The sequence below is a fragment of the Cicer arietinum genome, chromosome 7 (assembly GCF_000331145.2).
Source record: "Cicer arietinum cultivar CDC Frontier isolate Library 1 chromosome 7, Cicar.CDCFrontier_v2.0, whole genome shotgun sequence".
Lineage (NCBI taxonomy): Eukaryota > Viridiplantae > Streptophyta > Magnoliopsida > Fabales > Fabaceae > Cicer > Cicer arietinum.
The window spans coordinates 25,858,678-25,861,162 of record NC_021166.2 but is presented as its reverse complement, the minus strand read 5'-3'; the positions used below and the strand labels follow the sequence as shown (position 1 = coordinate 25,861,162).

At 35.9% G+C, this 2,485-nt stretch overlaps 1 protein-coding gene across 1 annotated transcript; it reads right to left on the bottom strand.

The window, feature by feature from the left end:
• Positions 1 to 1,046: 1,046 nt before the first annotated feature.
• Positions 1,047 to 1,842, bottom strand: LOC101496047 (uncharacterized). Its single transcript, XM_027336927.1, has 2 exons — positions 1,207 to 1,842; positions 1,047 to 1,145 (listed from the first exon to the last, which is right to left on the bottom strand). The coding sequence occupies exons 1-2, from the start codon at positions 1,840 to 1,842 to the stop codon at positions 1,047 to 1,049; spliced, it is 735 nt and encodes a 244-aa protein (XP_027192728.1).
• Positions 1,843 to 2,485: the final 643 nt, after the last annotated feature.

The following is a 2,485-nucleotide window of genomic DNA, read 5'->3' as shown; positions in this document are numbered from 1 at the left end:
AGTGTATCATACAATATCGGATGACAACATTGGAAAAAGTATATTCACTACATTGGGAACAAAACAATCGGGGTTACAATGTATGGATGGACGTGTTTAGCTTTAGTTGGAGGAATAACAAACATTATTCATTCTTGTAATTTAGAGCTTCTGTTAGTCAGCATCCAAGAATAATAATTGCCCAGGTTCTTAATTTTTTTATTTTTTATTTTACTTTTGCATGAATCGCTCTTTCAAGTTTTCAATCCATCGGGATGTTCTAATTCTTGCCTAGGTCGGCTTTTAAAGTTTTCAAACTAGCCAGCCCATTTTTCAATTTTTTTGCTTTGTTTTTTTTTCAAGCATAATATTTTTTGACTGCATCAGAGTTTACTGGAAGTGGAAACTCACTTTCTTGAAACTCTCGAGGACGAACCTTTTTTTCGTAGGCTTTTTTAAGTCTTTTTTGATATAGTTGACCATGACATAGAGCTATCATTCTTTTTTCTTCTATGAGATTCAATTGGTCAAATCGTGATTGAACCCACTCAGCCTCTTCCAGTTTTGTTTCCATCAAGACTCTTATCGAGGCAATTTCAACTTCAATGGGAAATACCGCTTCCATTCCATACACCAATGAGAAATGAGTTGTCCCTATTGAGGTACGAACAATGGTTCTATAGCCATGTAATGCAAAGGGAAACATTTCATGTCAATCTTTATATGTCTCTACCATATTTTGTATGATTTTTTTGATATTCTTATTTGCTGCTTCTTCATATTTTGATATTCTTATATGTCTCTACCTTATTTGCTGCTTCTACAACCCCATTCATTTTTGGTTTATATGAAGAAGAATTATGGTGGTGAATTTTGAAACTATCACACAACTCCTTCATCATTTTGTTATTTAGAATAGCCACGTTATCAGTGGTAATCTTATTTGGCAAGCCATATAGAAAAATCAATCCTCTTTTGATGAATCTCACAACCATGCTCCTTGTTAAATTGGCATAAGAAGCAGCTTCAACCCATTTTGTGAAATAATCAATAACTATTAGGATAAATCAGTGCCCATTTGAAGCCTTAGGCTCGATGAGTCCAATAACAACCATTCCCCACAATGAAAATGGCCATGGTGAGGAGAACCTCTTGAATGATTTTCTCTGCTTCCATTTTATCCACACATATGAGGAGAACCATATCATGATTTCTCTTATAAAGCACATCACCATTTAAGAAAAAGTTCGTTGACAACCTCCTCAAAACCCTTTTTCCGTTCTCTGAAATACCCAATGGATATTCCTTATTCTTGACATATGATTTGATATCATATAACCATGGCATGCCATCTGGCTCTTCTTCTATTGATAAGCAATATGCTTGCTTATTCTTTTGTTGAATTTTTATGACCGACACATCCTGACCGATGCTTGTTTTGAACATTGATGACAATGTGACCAAGGTGTCAGCCAATTGGTTTCCCTCTCGAGGAATATGGTGAAAAGTGATTTTCTCGAAACATTTTGTCAATTCTTTGATATGCGTATGATACAGAATCAATTTGGCATCCTGTGTTTCCCACTGTCCTTTTGTCTGATTGATGACCAATAATGAATCTCCATATATCTCAAGAACTTTTACCTTTGATTCAATGGCTTCTTTAATGCCCATGACACATGCCTCATAGTATGCAATATTGTTTGTACAATCGAAACACAATCTAGCCGTAAATGGAATGAACTGATTTTCTGGGGAAATCAAAATGACTCCAATTCCATGCCCTAATCCATTATAAGCACCGTCAAATACCAACGTCCATTTTTCTTTATCAAATGATTCAACCTCTTCAAACAAAGCCATTATGCCTTCATCATGGAATTCACACTACATTGATTGATAATCTTCTATAGGTTGTTGGGTCAAATACTCTGCTAGGGAGCTTCCTTTGATAGCCTTATATGTAACAGACACCAAGTTGTATTCTGATAACAACATCTGTCAACGGGCAATCCTTCCAGTAAAAGCAGGTTTCTCGAAGATGTACTTAATTGAGTCCATTTTAGACACCAACTTAGTTGTATGACATAACATGTATCGCCACAACCAACGATTAGCCCATGCTAATGCGCAACATGTTTGTTCAAATAGTGAGTACTTTGTTTCACAACTCGTTAACTTTTTGCTCAAATAATAGATATTGTGCTCTTTCTTACCAAATTCATCATGTTGCCCCAGTAAACAACCCATTGACTCATCAAGTACTGTTAGGTACATAATAAGTGGTTTCCCAGGAACATGAGGCACCAAGATTGGAGGTTTTGACAAGTACTTCTTAATCTTCTCGAAAGCTTTTTGATGATTCTCATTCCATTCAATCTTTTGGTCTTTGCGCAACAATTTGGAAATTGGCTCACATTTGGCAGTGAGATGTGATATTAAACTGGCAATGTAATTCAATCTACCCAAAAAGCCACAAACTTCTTTTTCCGTGCGTGGAGCCGAC

Bases quoted from the DNA above. Each gene is read 5' to 3' on its own strand.
- LOC101496047 (XM_027336927.1), bottom strand. From the start codon at position 1,842: ATGGCTTTGTTTGAAGAGGTTGAATCATTTGATAAAGAAAAATGGACG. The intron at 1,146-1,206 runs GTGCTTTATAAG...AAATGGAAGCAG, and splicing joins ACTTTTTCTTAAATGGTGAT to AGAAAATCATTCAAGAGGTT.